Source organism: Nasonia vitripennis (assembly GCF_009193385.2).
Source record: "Nasonia vitripennis strain AsymCx chromosome 2 unlocalized genomic scaffold, Nvit_psr_1.1 chr2_random0005, whole genome shotgun sequence".
NCBI classification, from domain to species: domain Eukaryota; kingdom Metazoa; phylum Arthropoda; class Insecta; order Hymenoptera; family Pteromalidae; genus Nasonia; species Nasonia vitripennis.
In genome coordinates this window covers 832,183-855,444 of record NW_022279612.1, presented here as the reverse complement: position 1 = coordinate 855,444, position 23,262 = coordinate 832,183, and the positions used below count along the sequence as shown (strand labels likewise).

Genomic DNA, 23,262 nt, shown 5'->3' with positions numbered 1-23,262 from the left:
GTAGGAGGCCTAACTTACGTAGTGAAAAGGGCTAATTAGTGGTCATTATATACAGTAAGTGAATCATAAAATTTCTAATAGCTAGCCTCCAAAATCAACGATGACTTGACGAGTTGAGTCAATCTCAAGAATATTGTCGTATTCGGCATATACAATGCAATTAACCGATTATTGTAGAACACTTTCGAATCGTAATTCTAAATGAATGGTGCCATTTTTTATCAGATTCCAGTGTGTATTCCAATTTGCAGATAGATCAGATGTGAGGTCAAACCCGTATAAACAATAACCGTGGGGATAATCTGTCCTCGATATATCGTTTCCATCGTTTGCAAAATGAATACCCGTGTCACTAAATAATGTATGATAAGCATCTACATATCTATCTGGATAGTTTGGCTGTATAGCTCTACTAGGTATTTGTATCCCGTCTACACTCATTGCCAAGTAGTTTAAGTTGAAATGTTGAAAATGGAACGGATTCTCTTTTTTACTGCCGTTAAAAGCTTTATTTGAAACTAAGCCTATTATTATACGTTTTGGTATTTGACCGAGAATAATGTTGTCTAAAGTTTCTCCGATTATACCAGTGTGTAAAGTAAAGGATTTTACTTCAACACGCGTTAAAGGATATTTAGCTGTACCTTTAGATAAAGCTTTTGAGTGTGCAAGCAAAATCCCGGGATTAATCTTAGCACGCCGTACTCGTAATGAAGCATCCAGAATTTTCACTTTTAGATTTTCAGCCTCGTAGTTTATTAAACAAAAAGCATCTTTGGAACGTATAAGACGAACTCTAACTTCTACTCCATTGAGGAGAAATTTCTCCTGATTGAAAACATCAGCGTGTAAATGGCCCAGTAAATTAATAGTTTCACCACCTTTAGTGTAGTCACGACGAGCACAAGCCCCTAAATTAGTGGAAAAAACTGTTTTTCCATCACTGCTAGGTGTCTGTAGAGCTGCATCCATATGGCCAGGTGTATCATTACACCATAGAGCACACGTCAAATAGGATTTTTTAGCTTGTTCTGAATAATTAAGTAATGTTTCTATGTATGCACGATAAGCGTAAGCGTTACTCGGAGGTTAAACTGCTTTTTGATTAAAAAATACGTCCACTTGGTTAAAAATACTATGCAGGAAGTTGTTAACAGGAGCAACTAAAGTCTTATCTTCTATGGGTGAATCTCCTTTTTCAAGACGTACACTGAGATTTATCATAGTATGAGCCAAATCAATATAATCATCTGAGTTTCCAGGAATAAGAAATTCTAAATATGAATCTTCAGAAATACTAGTCACAGGTTGATACTCAATCCATTGAGTACCTTCTATAGACGTCTGAGTAGGCGGTAGAGTGAATAAATCAAGTTCGGATTTTACACACTCGCAAGAGTGAGCGTGAAGAAAAGCCATTTTTCTTAAGCGGGACCAAAAATATCACGTACTGAACGCGTTTTCTTCTTAATATTCCGTGTCTTTCTTTTCTTGCTTGATTTTTGACTGACTTTCTTTGTTTTCCTCGTCTTTGCATTACGTGTAGTGTGCTTTCTACGCTGGTTAACTTTCGACTGGCGTTTACGCCGCTGTTGTCTACTTTTATAACCAGATCCCTCCATGAGACTCTCTATTTTTTCTTCAGCTTTTCTTTTCAAATTTAGACCTGATTCACGGGCTCGCGAACGTAGAGCTTGTTTGAATGTGGATTTATTTTCACTTACATCATCTATTATATGCATGCCTGCTCAGAGTGCTTCTCTTCCTACTGCGCGAGCACCTCGTTTCAGAAATGGCAACGCCCTACGAAAGAGACCTCCGAGAAAACTACCTATACCACCATGACCCTTCTGATACGGGGCTCCTGTATATACATGCTCGACATCACCACTACCGACTTGCGCCTCATAATAATGATCGTAATGCGTCATGTTAAATAAAGTTATGTTATTTGTCTAAAATGAAGTGTCACCGTCGACGTTCCACACTCAAATGGTTTTACAAGGCCCAGATGATCTCTTATATCTATTGTAATGGTTCGAAAGCAATTCCTTATTAAAGGTACGTAGTTTACAGGTGTAAAAGTTTGATACTGATTAGAAGCAAATACATAATCCTTGTAATTGACAGGGGCTATACGCAGTAGAGCTGCTTGTACGTCACCAACAATCGTTGGTTCACATACATCTGTATAAATATACAATTGTCTTGGTAGTGCATTCAGAATACTAGCAGGGCGAGTTGCTATAGCAGGATTACTGTCTACTTTTATACGTTCAGAAACCTCAGCAAAGCCTAGTATATCTAATGCAGCACGACTCATCTGCACTGAATGCTCAAAATTGCAGAGCTCATCACTGCATGTGCGTTCGGCAAAAACGTAGGTATTGTTATGTTCAATTGAAAATCTAAATATCATATGTGAATTGTTTATTAATAGAATTTCATTTAAATGCTCTAAAAATTCTATAACATTATTATAAACGCCATAGGGAATAGATGCGGTTACTTCTAGGTTATGAACCGGTTGGTTGCCGTATATATCTCTATATAAAGGTGATATAGTTGAAAACATTGTTATATCTCTATCTTCTTTTCTTAAATGTAAAAATAAGCGCGGGAAGTGTATTTCAGAAATTCCTACTTCCCACGAGCCGTGCAAATTGATTTCTTGAGGTAGCTTCGTGACATAACAGGCAGTGGTGTTCTCTAGATATACTTTCATACTACTATTACTAGGTAAAATCATATAAAACTGGTTTTTCTTCATTTTGTTTAGATTTTTTTTATATCTTTAGCAGGTATCCAAGAATTAAATTTACTAGGGTAGCCAACCCAGCTAACAAAATATTTTTTCTTTTTACCTTCACCACTTGATTTGATAATTTTATCTATTTTGTATTCTGTGTTGGTTAAATCTTTTTCTATGACTGCGAGTTCTTCCTCATAAAATATACCGTCTATGAACTCACCATTTAAATCCTCGAGCTCGTAAACCGGTGGGTTTCAATGTTTTAATACTTTGATAATTTTAAAAACTTCCTCTGACCAGTTAGCCTCATAACCTTTCTCGAAGGTACCTTTTGTTTTGCTTATACGCACTATGTCACCAACTGAGTACTTGGGTTTTCTCTCCTGTGTTTTATACCTGAGATCCATGTTACGCTTAGCCTGTTGGGCATTATATATAGTAACAGCTGCTGGCGCCATCTTAATTGTAGAATGTCTAGAATTATTGTAACCATAAACTAGATCTTGCAGAATATCAATGTAACGTTTTGTGTTTTTATGTGTAAAATAACGCCACATCCGTTCTTTTAAAGTACGATTAAATCTTTCAACAATAGCTGCTTTAATGTCTGGATTTCTAGTTACCTGGTGAGTTATATTTTTTGATTGTAAGAAAGTTTGCATTTTAAGGCCTAAAAACTCACCACCTTTATCAGTTTGAAATATTATAGGCGTTCTATCATTACTTCTCGAAAGAATTTTTTTAAACGCCTCTGTAACGGTTAAACAAGTTTTGTCTTTAATAGGTTCGACAAAGACATATTTACTTAGTACGTCGATAACCACTAGTAAATATGAAAAATCATCGTTATAAGTTTTTAATGGTGTAAGCTCTATAAGATCACCCTCCCACACAGAATCTATAGTCGGTACATTATAATGAAGTCTTTGAAATTTTCGGTGTACTGGTTTATGCAATGTATAAGCATCTTGGGCTCTTAACCACTTGTAAATATTATTTTTATCTGCTTTATTCTTGATTTTATCGACAAGGCGATAGGCTCCTGCGTAGCCTGCTTCATCTTTTGGGTTATAATAAATTTTATTTAAAAACTGATTAGCTTCATCCATATTTATTTATTTTACAAATTACAAATTACATAGGAAATTTTATCCAACCACCTGCTTGTATAATATTACTACCACTACTGTTTTTACTGATTTTTCTTCTAGCTCTTTTACTTCGTACTCTGTATGAACTGTCGACGGTATCGTCGTCGGAGGCCACGTTGTCTATTGCTGCATTTATTATTGTCGAAGCATCCGTATATGAACTATTATTTAAAGACGTTGAACCATTAGTTGATTTTCTATTAGGTATAGGTGTAGAAGTGTATGGCGAGTTTTGAAGAGTCGTTTGTTTAGATAAAAGACTACTGTTGTTAGACCTCGAATAAGGTAATGATAGTGGCGTAAATTTTTTTCCTTCTTTATATAATTCAGTGTTCCCGATAAATTCTAGAGGCATCCCGACATCGAGTAATAACCAACCGAAATGTTCACGTCCTGTAGCTCTCACGCCTTTTCTACTACGTACAGCATCATTTATAAGATCTATGATATTTGAATTTGGAAGAGTAACTCATCTATCGTTACTGTCCCGCGATCATTCCAGGTTAATCTTGATGAGTTTTTTAAAAATTGTAGCATTAACTCAGCTTTATGTCTATAGCTTACTGGTACTGACATAGCAATGGTCGCCATGTCAATGCCATACTCCTGCTCTTCTATTTTAACACTTGGCGTGTTTGAAATTTTAATATTCTTCTTTAGATCTTCTACAAAAAATAAATATCTTTGTAACACCTGTTTGTATTTTTGCCACTTTTCTCTCTCGTCTTTTTCAGAAGAATTTAAAATTTCATTCATTTCAAAATGTAGTCGCGATAAATGGTTTCCAGGGGTTTGTACACTATTTGAGACCTTTACGACCTCGTTTTTGCTTAGTAACATGTCATTATTCAGGGACTGCTGCTGCTGTTGTTGTAACTTAGTTATACTGTCATGAGGTACTAGTACCATCTTATGGGTGTGTTGTATTTTTACTGCCTACTTGGTATTAATGCCGAAATAATTGTACCTATAACAGGTGCTAGTAACGCACCTATAAACCCGTCACCTTCTTGAACAATCAAACGTTTTTTATTTTTCCAGCCTTTCGATTTTTTGTCTGATAAACGACGTAAGATTGATTTATTTTTTTTTAGTTTGACTTTTTGTACTGCGTTTAAAGGTACGTTACCTTTCAATGTGTTTAAAGCACATTCGGAGATACCTTTTATTAGATTCCGGTTTGCTTTTTTCAGTACAGCTTTTCGCTGCTCCTTGTTTAAGTGATACAGAGCATGTAATATCCTCGCTGTTTTAGCATCGAGTGACGTTCTAGATGTTGACGGTGCCATTATATACGCAGGACTGGTAAATCAGTCTCACCTACGTTTCTTTTTATATTACGTGGAATATAGACATATTGATGCTTGTCATCAGGAAAAATGCATGTGCGCACTCTACATGATTCAGGAGTACTGTGTTTTAAATCTAACAGTAAATAACCGTGCGGAACCGACGTGACATCGAAATAAGCTTCTTGTAAGAATTTCGAATTTTCAGGATAAACTTGACGCGCCATATGCTGGATTTAAGCACGATCTCGTGGATTTTTAAAAATAACAATATAGTTAGCATTTAACGAAATATCTCTTTGTTTCGGTCCTTGATGAAATAAATTCTGTGAGATTAAAATACATGATAAATTTCGATGATGAGAACCTTTTGTAAAAAGATCACAAATCGTATTGTTGGAAGATTCGCGCATAAGGTCATCGATAACTATTAATTTCGGTCTAGAATCTGACACAAAACCCTCATCCTGTGGAAGGCCTTCATGAAATTCGACGTCCTTACCGTATTCTAAGTAACCGTCTTGCCATTCTGAATAGTAAAGCATTTTACGGGCAAAAGGTGTGTCTGACATGACATCTATATTCCGAAAAAATCGTTTAACAAAATACGTCTTTCCGCAGCCTGTCGGGCCACATATCATAGAGGTCCAAGGGTGTTTCCATGGTAGACTCATTTTTATTTTTCAGAAAAAGCTTATTTGTCGAGCAGGTCACGCACGCGCTCCGTGTACACGACAAGCTATTATTTAGCTAATATACAAGTTCACTCCGAGGCCACTACTCTAGCAATGACCGCTATCGTTTAGCTTCTTTCACTTTATAAGCTTGTTAGCGTATGTAATATTAATAATGTAATTCATAAGGTAAGCTATTGAATTTAGAAATAATTTACACATTAGAATTATTTAAAATTATTATTTATTAAATTTAGCAAATACACAAAATATTACATTTTAATAACGATGTTTCTTCGAAAAAGGCATTATTATTTTTTCATATGATAAATCACCACAAGTTCTATACATATATCTTAATTTTTTTGTTACGTGTATTGGACAGTAGGGATTATCTGTAAAACCATATATTTTTTCAACGTTGGAAACCATAAAGTCGATTGACGTTACATCATATATCTCGATCATTTTTAATAAATGACTAATATGTCTATTTTTGAATGAAAAAATACAATAACGTTTATCAAGAATTTCATCGTCCACCATGAAACTACAGTTGTGTATTATGTACCGACATTGAAATGAAAACAAAATTTTAGTAAATTGTGAAAAGTATTTCAAGTTTTTTAACATATCAACGTATTTTTCCTTATTCTCTTTTTTCTTTAGTAAAAGTGTATGTACAATACGATGCCATCCCAGCCCTTCCAATGATTGTTTATACTCAGGAAAGAAGCGACAGTTAGATACGCTACAGTTTATGCAGAATTTTTCCTCCAGGTTAATTTTTTTAGGTACTGGAAATAAGAATAAAACAAACACATTAAGACAAAAATAAAGTGCTAACTCTTTAAACTGTATTCAATTTTATTAAACATTAAAAATAATAATCTAAACTAAGTTTTGGGTCTCCTTTTCGATGATTACAAAAATACTTATCACTATTAACGTGTATAGGAAATCTATGGTTATCTGTACATACTCCAATATCATATTTGTTATCTATAGTAAATTGAATAGATAGTACATCACAGTAAATGATCCATCGTAATAAATCGGTGACTTTGGCGTTATTTGAGTAAGTACAAAAATATTCATAGTCTACTATTGTAACTCTTCGAGGACAATCATCGGCATCGCAAAATTTACTATTACATATCATACACCACTCACACTTGCTTTGATATTTGACTTGGGCACTAAACTTTACATTGCAGACCTTCGCAAATACACTTAATTCATCTAAATATTTTTTATAATAATTATTTTTCTCCAACTTTAACCTAAGTAAATAACCTATAGCCTGTCTCCAGGCTATACCCTCCAAACTCTGCTTGAATGTAGGGAAATAATGACACGTCGGTACGTTACAAGTAGCAGTGCTCTCTGAATTTAAAGCTAAAACAAAATTTTTGTTTAAAATTAACATTATGTATATAACGAATAAAATAAATTTTTACATTCTTTAAAATGGTTTCCGTATATTTCGACTTTTATTATAATTTTAGTTGATTTATATTTCTAAGCAAAATATTTACAATATATACATTTTATAAATATTTCTTAAATTTTATTTACAATAAAAAGTTTATTAAACTTAATTATTTATACGTCTTTTTTTAAATCCATAAGGACTTGATGAATTAACGCTATTTGAGCGTTTTTTCATGCTGTTTAATTTACATGTTTTTGACTCGTTACATGTAACGACATCATGCATCGCCGTACGCCTGATTGAAGTAAAATTATGCACAATTCTATCACCCTTATTTAAAACTAAAGATTTTATTTTTTCATGGTTAATTTTACTATTTGTTGAATAATTTAAACTAATACCCTTAACTTTACACACCTCATGCGTGGAACCATCGGTTTTTTTAACTTTATACGAATAAAATTTGGGTCCTGCTGTAACGAATGACTCGATATAACTTTCAAGCTCATCAGTCATATCACCTAAGAAACATCCTGTAGGTACCTTGTACTCTCCAGGGGTATTTTTATTTAAGTATATACAGGAGTCAGTGTCATAATACAGCACTCTCCTACCAATTTTTTCTAAATAAGAGTATAGTTTTAACCTAGCCTGAGCCGTAGTATAAGCGGCTATACTAACGTTTGTTACAGATGATGGTTTATAATTATCGTCTGTGTAAGCCCAGTTGATATAAAAAGTTTCCTGATTGACATGTAATACATTTTTCAAGGTTCTATCAGATGACTGTAAAATTTCCATAAGCTTAACCTGATCATTTACAATTTCTGTAACGCCCATATTTTCTCGCTGGCCAAACTTACCCCAAAATGAATTTAAACAAAGTTTAGCTAAAAATCTTAAGCCAGGATTTTTAGCTATTTTTTCTTTATCTAATTTTATACCCTCTTTTCGCTCATATTCTGAAATATAGTTCTCACGTGATTGCGCGTCGTTACAGTCACTGGAGTATCCAGAAGCTTGCTGTTTTAATTTTAAAAAAGTATTTATATAATCAACAAACAGGCCCGATTCATTCTTCTCTGGATTATACTGTTTAACTTTTTACTGCCATATTTCATATATGGCAGTAATTTTATAACCTAAACTAACGGCTTTTTTCAACTCCTCCGATACTCAAGTGCCTGAAAGCTCTCTATCTTTTAAACGCTCGTGGTTACAATCCTCCTGCTCTAAATTCTCGCAGCATGTTCTACAAAGCGGAAACATTAGACGTTTGTGCATTCGCACAGGTAGTACAGGAAGAAATAAATCACGTGGAGGCAGAATTCGACATTTTACAAACCCCTCGACCCTATTTAAACAGTTATTATCCCCGGTTAATTGCCTACACTCGTCCCCCACAAAAATGTCAGAGTGGCCTATAGGAAATTTACCTGTTTTACAAATGTAAGGGTAAAGCGAACATATATCGACATAATCGATCGTTTCACCTTCCTTTACTTCTGCCAAATTTACGGTATTCTCCGTTCGACCACCATAAAAGGCATCGCGAGGATTCAAAGTGTCCGACCATAACAGAGGGTGATTGTTAATATATCTCTTTATGTCAGTTGGAAAATTACTTTTTATTTTTTTGAAATCACAACCCCAAATTTCAGTTAATATGTATATACCCAGCCTTTACTATTCGAGCCGACGTATTTAAAGTTCGCGTATATTTTTCTTCGAAATTCGTACCATGTACAAATTTTAAGCGTTCGGTACCCTTATAACATGAAGTACAACCATGATAAAAACACCCATGATATTGAAAAACGTATCGATCACCGGTGACCGATTCATAGTAACCGTCAACCAAAATGTTTTCGGTGAGCCTAACCTCAGCTCCTTTACCAGCGTATTGAATGTCGAATCCTGTCTCCTTCTCTTTGAAAAGCAACCATTCTAAAGATTCTTTAGAATGAGTATTTTTCTTCCTGTAACAACCAGGCGGTATTATGCCTATTTCGTCACGTTTGAGAAAGTTCTTACGAAAAACTTTCGAGCAAGCACTAGCAATTGTCGATGCTTCAACAAACGGACATGTACCACCTACTTCTACAAAACTTTTTCTAAACGCTGAACAAGCTTTTCTAAGAATGTCAACATCGGTTTTACAATATTTTAAAATTTCAGTTTGAAATTTGAAAACGTAATTAGATTCTCGCATCTCTTTATGCCACGATTGGAATTTTTCTCTCTCGTGAACACCCATGGAGTCTGGAAAGAAAAACTTCTCGTCAGGTATAGTACCTTCGTAATTATAATATTCCTTTTTATTAAATAAATGCGGAAACGTACCTTTAATCAGATCATCGGAAAAACCAAAATCTTTTGGTAAGTCAGATAATTTCATATGAAAATAATTTAAGCTGTCAACAAATTTGAGCCCTTCACCTATAGTCATAAGCATGATACTAGTACCATTCATTATAACTTTAGGTGTAATGTTTGTTTTTTCAACAAAGTATTTTAATATAAATTGAGCGTCAAAGCTCTTACTATTGTGTGCTATACATACAATTTGTTTTATATTTTTTGGTTTTCACGCTTCTGCATTTATTATATATTCAATAAATAGTTTTACGGTGTTGGTGCCTTTGAACACAACAGTTACACCACCGCCACAAAACTCGCATTCTTGATTCATATTTGAATCAATACATTTTTCACAGCATAACTGCGCTACACCTAAATTTACATTATGTTTAAAAGAAGTTTTACTGAGACCTTCGAACTCTTCCTCTTGGGTAGTTTCAAAGTCATAAAAAAGAAAAGCGTGCGCTGGTTTTTCTATGGCTTTGCTATCTACCGTATTCTCAACATTTTTTTTAATTTTATTTCGGACAATCGGTACATAATACAAATGATTATACGGTCTTACGCATGTGCAAGTGGGGCAGTATGATTTACCGCATTCATGAGCGTTCTGTTCAACGGATATGATATTATTACAAGTGTTGCACCTTTTCACGGTAGCGCAGATGCTGATATTTTTATTAAATGAGTTTATTTTTAAATGTCTATTGTAACACGTTTCACCGTAAAAATTAAGTGAACAATCGCGACATTTTATTATTTCGGTATTTTTCGGGCACATAGGTGTAGTCATACACCGGTCACACGTATACGCGCATTTGTGCGTTGATTTACGATTTAAATTTTTGTTACAAAAGGGACAGTAATATCTACAACCTGTTAAACCAGTTAAGCTGGTGATAACGTCAAAGTGAACTACCTCATTATCTATTTGCTTATATAGTATGTTTAAAAAACGTTTTGGAGTTATATTTTCAGATTTTACGTATTTATAACCATCAAAAAATATTGAGTCACCAGTACCTAATTGCTCTAACGTGTATATGTTAATTATAGTCTCACCTAATTTTAAAAAATCCTGAAATTTTTTTATTTCGGGCAACCCACAACCAAGTGTATCATTAATATCAACACCTGCGTTTCTACACAACTCTTCAGCTTTTTCCAGCTGAAATTTCAATTTACTTTTTCGTATCCGTTCCCACTCGCTCTTCACGATAGGCGAATCCTGCTCCTGTTTTGCACAGTGCGCTAAGGCTACGACTAACGCGCGCGGTAGACATTTAGCATCTTTATTAACTATGCTAACTACGGATTTTGATTTTATAATATCATAATTTGTTAGGGACCCTCTACCCGTAGGCGGTGTGATGCTAATTATTCTAATACATAACATGTCATCAACTTTCAATTCACGCGAACTCTGAGTCCTCCAGAGATCTATCATCCTCCAGAGATCGTTGAATTGGTAGACGGTCAACAATCTAAAATTATGTAACGGTCCGTTTGGTAGAAAATTACTAGATATTGTGATTCCTACGTAATCAGTCGACGCACAATTTTCAGTTATATAACTAAATAAATTCCGCATACATCTCTGTAAATCATCCGGTCTATCGCTAACTAAAACATCTTCATTTATTTTTAAATTAAATTCCCTAGCATTAGTCTTAAATCTAGGATAGTAATCTATATTATCCGAAACTACAGTAAAGTACTCACTATTTTCCGGGACGGCTGGTTCGGGTGCTCCTGGAAGGTCTGCAGCTGTTGGCGCGGAAACCCCGCTGCTGCGGCCTCTTGAAGCTCTGCTGCTACCTCTTGAACCTCAGCTGCTGCGACTTCATTAGATTCCGCTGCTGCGGCCTCCTGGAGCTCCGCTGAGGCCACAGGGTGATCTGATGCGGTTCTTTCAGTTAGTGAAAAGTTTTCCTCAGCTGCTATGGCTGCTTCTTCCAATAGCGCGTCCGGAATCTCCATAGACTCTTCATCCAGGTTCTCCACTGTGCGTATTTTTTCGTACTCATTGAAGCAGCCACTCAAATCACTGGTCCAGCCACTGCCTAGAATTGAGCCGCCCTCACTAGAGTCACTATAATCACCTATGCTATTCACACATTCTTCTTGATTTTGACGATGATGATTAGAACTTGCGTCGTCAAACTCTTCCAAAACCATCAATTCGGCGTCCCGATGGTCCTCGTCATTTAAACCGAATGACACGTCTCCAGGTAGCTCTGAATTCAGAGCGTCGAGAGCATCATTCTCGCGTTGTAGACCTAAAATAAGTAATAATATTAAAGTCGCAGTTTAAACTAATACATTACGAATTTTAATAATAAATATTTACCCTCTCTCAGTCGAAGTAAATGACCCATCAAGGCTCTTACTTCAGGTGCGTTTTCGGTTCCTCGTGCTCTAAGTACTATAGACACGGTTTCTAAAGAGTCTAAATCCTCTTTAAACACCCTGTGTCTATGTAAAACACCGATACACACCGTGCTTTGCGTCTGGATAAATTCCCGGAACAACTTTCTCACATCCCTGACAGCATCCCTCAGCGCCGTGGTCAGGGTGCGGTTGGTCCGTTCTCCGCCACGAGATTGATAGGCTCTTATATAGAGTTTCACTTCGTGAAGTTCATCCCGAAACCTACGTATTTCTTGAATACACCCACTGTCACCTCTAGCGTGGAGGAATGCCACGTCCAGGGCATCCTTGAAGATTTTGAACAAAGACTCCATCTTGAAATCCATTTTGTACACTGAAGAAGTTCTCTGTGACTCAGATAGCTGCACAACACACTAGACACTGTGCACAATCCGCACTTGTAGACAGTAAGTTTAGAATAGTAAAATAAACTACTCCTTAGGACCTTATATACCGATAGTTTCCCACTCTGAACCTCCTGACGATACCGTTCTTTAATAACAGCGGACCATCCGTAGCCATACGTATATCCACGAAAATTATTTTATTATATGTAGGCACTTTAATGCACCTGTAATAAAATAATTTTGAAGGATACTTTTCGGGCTACAAAGTGAATCTTTGGAAATTCAGACGTACGTTTGGCGGGGGCTGGAGAGCGCTGAACCGACCCGAGACCCTTAATGACCTATCGAAGTGACCGTTTAGGGAGTTTAATGGTCTACAACGTCGCGCTGTGTATGAGTCGTTAATGACGTGCTTAGGACGGACACAGACTACCCATGCATGGTATTGCGACTGATGATCTAATAATAATAAAGTCATTTAGACAACCGATTCCTAACTAAAAGAACGATAACGACGCATCGTCATTACTGAGGCTGCGTTTGAACGACTGAGTTTATGAGACATTTTAAATGCATCAGTGAAGCGTCACTGTCCGATACTATCAGCCGTAGTGGGGCGACGGCATAGCGTACTATCTAGGTAATTATATTTAAACACAAATTTCACCATACTCTAGTCATTAGAGTTATTATTCATACACGCTCTTTTCTCTTTCCCTCTCTTGTATAAACACGTATACTACCCTTTAACGCAAACGTATTTAAAGGATGGCTGTGACAGTCTTTGAGTATTCAAGTTGCTACGGCATTAAGTAACAGACGTACGTTTTCACATCAGTTTTCACAGTAGTATTACAAGTTTTGTTTAAAACATGAACACTCGTTTGTCAAGAGATACAAAGCGCATCGCAATGGCATCTTATAATTCACGAGAAGATGCTCTGCAATATTTACTATATTCAAGAGTTTATCCATTAAACACATCGTGTACTAAAAAAATTATCGTTGGTCTTAAGCCCCAAAGCAATAACGATATTACTTGTATTGTAAAAATAATTAATCAAACATTTTTTGGTATAAATTTCACAACCGACACATGGACTACGTTCAAACTACATTTTGCTAAAATTAATAGTTATTTTAGTGACGAAGTACAGAATAATCCAGCAGCTTTTGACAAGATCTCGTTCAACGGAATTACACTGAGCTTTACAACTTCATATGGGACCAAAGCTATATTACTGGATAAAATCGTGGAGAAGACCACCACTAGCTACACATCAATAATCACTAACGAACGTGTAGAATATGAAGTGAGCAATAAGAAAAAAGCGTACTCTCCTGCAATTGTTCTACAGAAGACGACTTTTGAGGGCATTGTTAATATGCTTGAGTGTATCGACTATACGATTGATGCATGTGTCAAAATAGCCTCTGCAGTATCACAGTGCAGTAACGATATTATTAATAATGTTTACAAAAAATTTATTGAAAATACTGTACTCCCTCAAACTAAATCCTATGTCAAACAGTATTTACGCCCGAAAAATACTGAAATTAAAAATACAATATCAACTAACTTTGACGAGAATTTTAAAGAAAATTTTTTTGACGTAATTTTTAGTGAACTGCTAACACTGCATTGTAATATAATATCAGAAACTGTAATTGAAAAAATTACGACACCTAAGTGAATATTATTATTGTGAATTATTATTCCATAAATATTGAAAATACAGCACATGATTTAAATATATATATACATAAAATAAAAACCTGTTTTTCCTTATTTACAGAAACTGAACATATATCCTATTATTTATTTAGTTTTACGTAATTATTATTGATATTTATTATTATTATTATTATTATTATTATTATTATTATTATTATTATTATATTCATATGAGCGTGTATAGACGCTCTCGAGCAGGCGCTCGCGTGCACACACACATATGCCTGAATGTGGAGATGTGTGTACACATTTGCATACATACGGACGTGTACATATATGTATGCATACGTACGGACGTGTACACATATGTACGCATACGTATGCTACATAATACATATGTATGCATACGTGTTAGAAGGTGCAGAAATCTACCTCACCAACACATAGTTAAAAGGACGCCACATGTACACGATGCATTGACAGCTGCTGAAGGGAGGGGGTAACTCCCACAGACGCTACAGCCACGCTATATCGCTGGCTAGAGGGGAGAGGTACACAAACCAACCACTCTGTCCACCATCTTGGACCTAACCTTGTACGAGCGTCAGTTGTTCCCTACAACGGCGGCCATCTTTGTCCCCATCCTTGTACGCCGACTGAGGCTCTTACCTCCCCTCTTTGGCCGCCATCTTGTCCCTATCCTTGCACATATACTACTATTGGTGTGCTTCGCTTGGTCTCTTGTCACTGCTGTAGAACCGCAATGTGTGCGTGCGTATCGGTGTGTCTTTACATTATTATGTTTTACAGTATTAGATTTCGTCGACTTTATCATTCGGCTTACATTTAATAATGTCGTCGACATATCGATATAAGAATGTTGGTTTGAACGATAGTTTAGATAGGCAATCCGTTTCGAGATCATCCATGACTATGTCAGCGAAGAAACCCAAAATCGGAGAGCCCATTGGTGTGCCGAATAGCTGTTTGTAAAATTTGCCATTGAATTGAAAAAACGTATTCTCCATAAGTAATTCACAAGCTAACAAGATTACACTAAGCGGTATTTCGGATTTCTGTACAATTTGTATATATCTTTTTTCGATGCTCATCTTAACTAATGATTTGTTAATGTTGGTATGGAGTGATTTTTTATCGAGGCTGATTAAACGGTGGTTCGGTGGGACTACAATGTTTTTAATTTTTTCTATGTAATCATAGCTGTTTTCTACGTATGAGTCAGGTTTTTTTAATGTTATTTTGTAATATTTTGGGAAGGCTTTTCGATAAAAAATACTTAGGTGAGCCTATTGTTGAGATAATAGGTCGTAAAGCGATATCGATTTTGTAAATTCTAGGTAGTCCATAACATTTTGGCAAGGTGGTGTCTGTTTGTGTGAATTTGAATTTACTGTATTTGTTTTCCCAAAAAGCCGTTAGTGTTCCAACTGTTCATGAATTTTTTGACTTTGTTCTGGATTTTTCGCTATTTCAGTGTATGTATTTTAGTCTAACAATTATAGTTCCATTTTTTCGATGTAATTTGATCTTAGCATCGCAACGGTCACATTACCTTTATCGGCTAAAGTGAACATGATGTTTTTGTTGCTTTTAATAAAATCTTTAGTGTATTGTAAATTTTTCTTAAAAATGGTTTCTTCTATTTTTGTGTGCTTAGTTTTGTGTCTGTGTTGTGTGATTTTTTTTATCAGTATATTTTGTATGTTATTGGCGGTTTTATCCGTTAAGTTATTGTAACCCTAGTGGAAATGGATTTTGTGTCAAAGTGTGCCAAAGTGTAATAAAGTGTGCCAAAGTGTACTAAAGTGTGCCAAAGTGTGCCAAAGTGCCGCACATTTCCGAATTTGAACCCTTTGGCACACTTTGGCACAGTATGGCACACTTTGGCACACTTTGGCACACCCAATTATTTCCACTAGGGATGTTATCAAGTTTTGAAACGATGGGCTTCCCTACAACATAACTTGACGAGTGCCAGATCACGACAGTTTCTACTTCGATGTAGAACGCACGACACTCAGCCTACACAAGAAAAATGAACACAAAAAATCGAAAAATACTGTAATTTTTTATCACATCAACAATTTGAATCACACATCAATTTTGAAAATTACCACATTAAAGATAGAGAGATCAAATTAAATAAAATACTAGTTTCCGAAATGCTACACATACACCTACAAGAAAACGGTATTAATAAGAAGGAAGACACACAGAATTTAAATACAGTATACTCACACCTTATACATCAGCTGAAAATAAAACAAACATAAGCCAGGCTCTGACGTCAATAGCGGAAGAAATGGTCAACACGGCCGGTCGGCTCTCTTCTCACTGCTCCGCGCCATATAAACACGACGAAATTTTCTACTCGCGCGAATTAGAATCAAACAGCTGAGACAGAAACACTGCTCACCTACCTTCCGCTACGCGGCGGGGAAGCGCCTTCTCGACAAAATTTTGTACCGATCATCTCCGTAATTGTAAGTTTTATTTTACACTGTACATACATTATACACCAACAAAATTTTTCACATCACTTTTCTGATGAGAGCGTGTATATATATAAAACGTATGGAGCTTTGCCAAATGGATCACCTCCTCCCCTGTCCAAAAATGAAAGGCCGAAAAAATTCCTACCCGGGCTTAAAATTTAGCTTAATACATCTCGTTTCCATTTTAGAGTAGCATATGTAAAGAATTTAAAATGGTGGGCCGGTACAACTCCAACAGTACACCGACGTCACTACGGAATAGCAGTTACATGTCCTTAAAACTTGCAGGAGCAGAGAAAAAATTAGTAACAAAGCTTATTCGCATGTATTTTTGACTGCTGAACATGAATCCACCGTTAGTCTTTGCCTACGGGCCACCTTTCGTCCATAACCTCAAAAAACAGTCCAAAATTTTAGTATTACGCAGTTCAGACTCGAAAGATTGGTTCTGAACTGCGTAATACTTATCTGCAATTATAAGTCATCTGGCTACTGTACATACACAATGATACACTGAGAAAGTGTGCCATTTTGTTGTTGACGCCATTTTGTGTATTTCCCTTAGCGGCCGCTAGTGTCGCATGACAATTTTAAACTACCAATAATCTTCCCTATAACTTACACTATAACTTCTGCATTGTTATTATCGTTTACTCAAACAAAAGTAATCGTAATATTTTATAATTATTTATCTACAATTATAACATACATTATTGTTGTAAGTTTCTAAAATAATTACTAATATATTTACTTTTCTCGTAGTGCGTTTCTCATAAAAATGCGTTACTTGAAAAAAGCTAATAATCACTAATAACTTTTTAAATTATTATTTACGGAGATTAAGTATTTATAATTCTTATAATTAGTTCCTAATTGTAATAAATTATTACTAATCGCTTTTCGGATTTTTACAAAAAAAGTTTTCAAAAAGTTTAAAATCCTAAAAAGAAGCATAAAAACAAAAAAATGCCTGACTTTAAAAGAAGCAGAAAATAGTATATTGTGTACCAAGGGCGTAAAGTGGGCTTTTTTAGGCCGAGTGTGGATTTTGCAGTACGAGTCAAGGCGAGGGCGTTTACGAGCCGCAGACGAGTACTGCAAAATCCACGAGGCCAAAAAGCCCACTTAGCCCTTGGTGCACACCATATTTTATGTAACGCGCGGACGTATTTTCGCGTTTTTTCGTACGTGTTAAAAGGGACTGATGTGACTATTTTTTGACACGGCAACCGTGCTCTTGTCTTGTTCCAACATTATATAAAATAAATAAATAATGCAAATTTATCAAAATCAACTTTTTTTTTTAGATTACAAAAAAAAAAATTTGCGGGCAATAAAGACTTTTTAGCGTGCAATATTGCCCGCTGTTTGAATATGCGGGAAATAAAGATTTTTATTGCCCGCTAAAATAACTTTTTTGCCTGCCGGTCAAAAAAGTGTCACTTTAATACCTATTAATAGGTACGAAAAACGCAAAAATCGTTCGCTTGTTACATAAAAACATTTTTAGAATATTTTTATATACAGAAGTCTAATAAAATTTCATAAAATCTCAAAAACATTTATGAAATTTAAAATAAGTTACTAATATTTTATTACAATTTGTAAATATTATAAATCATTATTAGAGTCTAAATTCCACACTTTATAAACTATTAATAAAAGCTAATAATAGTATTTTATTTCACTCTCGACTGAAAAGCCACTTTTTGATCCTGAAAAGTGGGGTCGAATACATACTTCGTATCTGCTAGATTGAGAACTGCGCATGTGTTCTATACACGTATCTTGTTTTTTCATTTTGTTGAAAATTGTTTTAAAAATTAAAAAAATTTTTTTTTTAACTTTCAAGTTGTTTGTTCTTTAATTTTTCAAAAGTATTTTTGCCCCGCAAAACTAGTTCTCAGGAAAAATATGCCACTTTCGCCCCGCTTATCAGGGGCAAAAAGTGGATTTTTCAGTCGGGTGTGGAATAAAATCTTCATTAATAAAAAAGTTTCATTAATAATTGTTTTTATTTATAAGGTTTATACGCATCCGATTTTTTTCACCTGGGTAGTAATCGTAAAATTTTTCTTCTCCGGTTAATCGTCGCTAATTCTTTAATTATATTATACACTTTCTAGAATTTTTAATAATAATTAAAAGGGTTTTAGAAACAATTTTATGTAATATACACATTGCTAGAAAACTCTGAGAAGCAATATGGACTATAAAACATCCGTGTTCTTATCGTTATTGATTGAATAACACCTTACAATCTGACTCATGTTTTATCAGAAATATCGCTGTATTCCATATGATATAATCCACATGAGGAGGATGGTGTTCCTCGTCACAAAGGAACGGATCCTAGCCAGAGCTCGAAGGCTCTGTTAGCGGAGAAACCAAATCTTTCTACATATGGGATGATATGTAATAATTGTAGAGAACAACGAAATTCAGTGAGTGTACCCGATAGCGATTCTCACGAACAACATTTTCCTTTAAATACCAATTGTGATTCCTCATTCACTCGATTACGGCATTCAGAGGAACTCATTGAATCTCAAAGATAAATTTGCAAGCTTAGAGAACGGCAATATCATTAAGCTCAAGATTCTTACCATAGCACCGGAGTCATAGAGTATCAGGAAAGTTACGCAAGAATTCAACACTTCATACTACATGGCTAGGGAAGCTAAAGAGTTGAGATCAAACTCTGGAGTTTTTGCTGATGCCCCTGTGAAACCTGGTTGAAATTTACCAGATTCTACAGCTGCAAAAGTTATTGATTTTTATCTCAACGATGACATCAGTAGAATTATGCCTGGCAGAAAAGATACTTGTTCGATTAAAGTTGTTGACAAGCGTATCAAGATGCAAAAACGTCTTTTACTCATAAATTTGAAAGAATTACATACGCTGTTTAAAAAATTGTATCTCGATCATCCAATATCTTTTTTCACGTCGCGAGAGAGACTATGCAGATGCTTAATCCCTATATTAGATAAACTATCTTGTTTTACAAAACTTAAGTATATAATTCGTAATAAGTGATGACATAAACCCTCGTTACCGTACTTTTAAGTCGATTGTACCCTTCTTTAAACATATAATAGGCATTATGGGGTCCTTGGCCGCAATGTTAGTTCCCCCATTTTAAATTTCAAAATTCTGATGCAAGATTAGGTATCAGCGCAACCAAAAACAAAGAATCAAGCCCTGAAAGGAAATACTTTGCCGTCACAAAAAATGCTATGACTGTTTTTTGTAACACAAGTACGATTTTGGCAATTTTTAACACTGTTTCTTAAGGTTATGGACGAAAGGTGGCCCCGTAGGCAAAAACTAACAGTAAATTTGTGTTCAGCGGGAAAAAATATACACGAATAAACTTTTTCCCAAATTTTTTGACCATTTTTTCGAGTTTCAGCCACGTAATAGAGCATTATGGGACTCTTTTTTAAGGTTATGGACAAAAGGTGGCCCCGTAGGCAAAAACTAACGGTGGATTCGTGTTCAGCGGTCAAAAATACACGCAAATAAGCCTTTTCCTAAATTTTTGACTATTTTTTAGAGTTTACAGCAATGTAATAGGGCATTTTTGGACTATTTTTTGAGATTATGGACATAAAAAAAACTAACGGTGGATTCGTGTTCAGCGTTTAAAAATACATGCGATTAAGCTTTGTTACTAATTTTTTCTCTGCTCCTGCAAGTTTAAGGACATGTAACTGCTATTCCGTAGTGACATCAGTGTACTGTTGGAGCTGTACCAGCCCACCATTTTGAATTCTTCTCATATGCCACTCTAAAATGGAAAATAGATGTTTAAGCTAAATTTTAAGCCCGGGTAGAAATTTTGTTCGGTCTCTCATTTTTGGGTAGGGGGGGGGGTGATTGATTTCTCAAAAAATGCCCCACACACTCATATATATATATATATATATATATATATATATATATATATATATATATATATATATATATATATATATATATATATATATATATACATACACATATATATATATATGACCAATTTCAAAATCGAATGAAGCTAATAGCTAGCTTAAAGAAGGGAATAAAAGCACCAAGAATATTTGTCTAAATCCAATTTATTAATATGATTGATGCCTTTTTTTAGTTTATTGCAGTATGAAAAAAAAAACAATTTTTTCAGTAATCGAATTTTTTTAGAAAATAATCTGTAAAATAACTAGATATTAATAAAGAAAGTAATTCTTATCATGCTTTATTCTCATAACTTCTTTATTTTGAGTAATTCCATAGTCTTGTTCTAAAGTTGTAGCGGTTTTAAAATATTGCAGATGTTGATGTGTGACAAAAGAACGACCGACGGTGATTTGAATTTTTCACTTTAAACAGATAGGTGATTTTATTCTCTTATATATATTTAATGATTTACTTTTATCAAATTCTTTGATAAAAGTTTTCAAAAAGACCGAAATAATAAGAAATGATAAACTAAGATTTAGTGTCCTAAGCACTACTGATTAGAAGCTGAAAATCAAGAGAACTTTCGCAGAGATACGTCCATACGTCAGTTTCTATTTATTGACACTTTTTTTGACTTAACATGCATTTAAACATACTTTTAACATGTTTCTACAGGTATTCTAACAATTCTAACAATTACTTTTACAAAGCTTCCTTAGGACGAAAGTCAAAATTAACTTTGTTAGGTATTTGTGATTACAAATAATAAGCAATTGCTTATGAATTTTATGGATTACCTCTTATAAATGTAATGAAGTTTAAATATAGTGGAATGTTTTTTTTTAACAATTCAATATATAAATATAAGAAATTCCATTTTTTATTACTTTTATTTATAATCACTTTAACCTATTAAAATTTTTTTTAATGAATTGTACCAAACATAAATAGAGAGGTCAAAACAAAGACAAAGTTACATTTGTAACAAATAGAACGATAATTTACAAACTAAAAGTGTTTTGTAAAATTTTATTACAATCAAATTATATTAATAAATACCCTAGTGGAAAAAAATGTAATAAATTGTAATTAAACATAAAAAAATGTGAGAAAATGTAAGAAACTGTACCTTTTTGTTGGATTTCGGACCTTTTTTCTTATACGTTTTTGTACATTTTTAGGTTTGTTAACTTTTTTTCACATTTTATTACATTTTATTACATATGTTATTTTACCGCCTAATATAGTCAATATATATTTTTAATTATTAATTTTATAATAAAATGTAATAATGCATAAGAAATTGCAAAAAAAAGTAAAAGGATGTATTCAGAAGTAAGAAAATAAAAAAGTCGCCATTTTCTTATATAATATTACGCTCACAGACAATTTTTTACATGTTTTTATACTTTTTTACGTATTGTTACATGTGTCGTTTCAAAGAAGAGACCCCCATGAAATCCTGGATCAATGGATTTGTAATAAATTCTAATAAAAAGTAACAAAATGTAATAAAATGGAGCAAACTGTAATAAAACGTAAAAAAGGTCCGGAATCCAACAAAAACGTACAAAATGGTACGATTTGTTACATTTTCTTATATTTTATTACACTTTAATACATTTTTATTTTTACTAGGGTGCTCATAATGCTATATACGATCCAGCTTAAATAGTAAGTATTAAACTAAAAGAGTACTTTTAATTTACCATGATCAATGATGTCTTATTTTCTAGAATATATTTGTATCTGTGTATAGTAATATTTATTGTAATTGCAATATACGATGTACTAACACAATCTCTCGTATAATAAACTAAAATGATGTTGTTAAAGAGTAATTTAAAATACTGAGCTAAACATAGTACAAGTGATCATTCTTCGTGCATCAACAGATCATCGTACCCAATTTAATACCAACATACTATATTTTTTCTGCTAATATAATAAATTCTATGTAGAATTTTTACAATCAAGTACAATCACATATATGATATAAAAGAATTCGAAGTTTTTACAAAAAAAGAATCATTTTTATAATAATTTTTACAAAAAGTTCGACGTATAGCCTTGCAGTTTAATTACAACATGCATTATTGACTATAATATAATAATGTTTGAGTCACAATAATTTATTTATAAAAGTATATAGAGAGTATGAATAGAGTAAAATTTAATCTGAAACAAATATAAAATTAATTTATAATTTTATTAAGTAAAAGATTTTATTTAAAAAATGACCGTTTTTTAATGCTTTTCAGAAGAACCTCGAGAAAAACACTGCGATAAACACAAAAACACACTTTAATCGTTAATATACTGCAAACTTCAAAAATGACATTAGATTGTTAAAAATTAATAAAAATGTTGTTAATATTATTAATATGTATTAAACCAGCGTTTTATATGTATCTTACGTTATTATCAATTAATTGGATTGAAATTGTAAGGAGGGATCTTTTATGTTTAATGTGTAATTCGTTTGTCTTATGTTAGTCCACTATTTATTTTTTTGAATGCAAATATCTTAAGCTAAAATTTGTGTGACGCAATTACTTTAAGGAGTTTTTGGGCAATCAGCTCTAGTAGAGAAAATTGGGTGTGCTATAATATGCCAAAGATGGTAAGCTAGAATCTACTGACTTGTAGTTATAAAAAATAAGATGGTTGTACTTTTCGAAATTATTATT

The 23,262-nt window shown here is 34.0% G+C and overlaps 1 protein-coding gene across 1 annotated transcript in view; it reads right to left on the bottom strand.

Annotated features, from left to right (window-relative positions):
• The window catches only part of LOC100115126 (troponin C, isoallergen Bla g 6.0101), a 330,323-nt gene extending 307,661 nt beyond the window's left edge, over window positions 1-22,662 (bottom strand). Inside the window, exon 1 of the mRNA XM_031925117.2 lies at window positions 22,282-22,662. Within this exon, the coding sequence (XP_031780977.1) occupies window positions 22,282-22,284 (3 nt within the window). The 5' untranslated portion in view covers window positions 22,285-22,662. The remainder of the gene's footprint in view (window positions 1-22,281) is intronic.
• Window positions 22,663-23,262: the final 600 nt, after the last annotated feature.